Raw genomic sequence first — 1,816 nt, 5'->3', positions numbered from 1 at the left:
ACTTTATTTTAATTAAAATGTCATATTTGAAAATTTGGAGAGATTAAACTGGAGAAATAAATGTATTAATCTGTGGGCATTTTTTGTCAGATTGTTCTTGTTTTAAATAAGTGTTATTTGCTTAGTAACAATTAAGTTATAAAATATATGTATTTTTTTTAGTATGACACTTGTCTGTGAAAGCAGGCTTGTGGCTGTGATTGTTAACTGATTTGTCCCATAGAGGATAGGGAAGACGCTTGACATAGCTTGTATAACATTATTGTAAAGGGAGTTATTAAGAAAATTACCTGTAACTTGTACCAATCTGTGGTTTCTGCATTTTCCCTTTGACTTATGTTTTCTAATTCCCTCGTCCCAAGCCATATCAGTTATTTCTTAATTCACTTTAAGCCACATGTCATTCTGACAAGACCCCTGAGTACATTGCCAACCTCAATGGTTATTTAATATAATAGCAGAGATTATGTAATTGACAATGAAATTAGATCTCAAGCTGATACTAAACTCATAAGGAACAGTAACCTAGGTTTGGTGGATATTTAAATCTTGAGTTTTTCTGCCCTAATCTTTGCATTGTCCAAAATTCTTAGATTGCTTCACAAGAGGATTTCCTCTGGGCAAAAATATGAACTACAACAACAAAATCATAATCGTCTATGATTAGCATTATTTAAAATAATGAGCTGGTATCTTAATCTTATTTATAATTATTTTCACATGCATTCTTTAATCTTCTTTTATTAGTTGAAATTTTCTGTTTACTTCCATACTTATATCCACACTTTTGGGCTCACAAGGGTTCTGTGTGAATATATATATATATATTGCAATTGTTTGCAGTCCTAACTTTTATAACAGTTTATGAGTCTACATTAAGAATTTTCATGGCTCTAATATTTTTTTCATTCCAACTTTAGTAGTTATATAAATGCATATTTGCATATATTACAAATTTAAAATAAAGAACTTGGAATATTTAAGTTACAGAAAATACATCCTTATTTTTTCAAGTTTCAAAAGTTATTCCCTATAATCTTACTATCTGTAAAATGAGAAATGACACTGTCAAATTCTGATTACTAAAATTCAGGATCATGATATGCTTTTAGAATTACTTTCACTCATTGAAGCAAATGAATTTATTAGAGCATCTCTACTACTCTTTCATTCAAAGTAGAGTAATTCATCACTGCTTCTCATTTAAATAAACATATTTAATGAAAGCACATTTTTAAATACTTGCTAGACATTTCTTCTTTAGTCAATGGGAACAAAAAAAAAAATACTACAGAGTTCTCATTACCTTATAGCTTTTTGCAAAACATTGTTTGCCAACTTTTTCCCATAAAGAAAACCCATACATTCAAACATGTATAGGCTCAGAGAGGAGATTGCAAATTTAATTTCACATGTAGAACTCTTACCTTGAGATGAGATTTCTTAGCCAGCATCGTACACTGCTGTTTCTAACATTAATTTCTCATTGCCGGGTAACCTGACTATTACCTAAAAATGTGTTCCGCTGGCTCATAAACAATTATATCATCAGTCCCCTCTGTGTGTAACAAGAGACCTTAACCACAGAACTGGGAAATAAAAGGAAGAATTATGCCAGAAGTAACAACAGTGCCAGGAACCTGCTTTGCAGTGATTGGCTGGTTGGGGCCAACCAGTTGAGTTTCATTCAGCAGACTTTTTGAGTTAACCTATGAGCATTTTTTTTTCATTTTCTCTATTTTTCTTTTCTGGGGTCTGCTTTGATTTCATGCTGGCTTTTTAAATTGAGGATAAAGTTAATTCACTTAACAATGCC

At 31.3% G+C, this 1,816-nt stretch overlaps 1 protein-coding gene across 1 annotated transcript in view; it reads right to left on the bottom strand.

The window, feature by feature from the left end:
* Positions 1–1,454, bottom strand: part of GMNC (geminin coiled-coil domain containing) — a gene marked incomplete at both ends in the record, with an annotated part of 32,531 nt that extends 31,077 nt beyond the window's left edge. Inside the window, one exon of the mRNA XM_081301969.1 lies at positions 1,428–1,454. Within this exon, the coding sequence (XP_081158095.1) occupies positions 1,428–1,454 (27 nt within the window). The remainder of the gene's footprint in view (positions 1–1,427) is intronic.
* Between the last annotated feature and the right edge of the window lie 362 nt (positions 1,455–1,816).

Source organism: Spermophilus citellus (assembly GCF_964194105.1).
Source record: "Spermophilus citellus genome assembly, chromosome: 7".
In the NCBI taxonomy this organism is placed as follows: Eukaryota; Metazoa; Chordata; class Mammalia; order Rodentia; family Sciuridae; genus Spermophilus; species Spermophilus citellus.
Note: the sequence above shows the minus strand (reverse complement) of the source record. Positions and strands in the feature narration are given on the sequence as shown.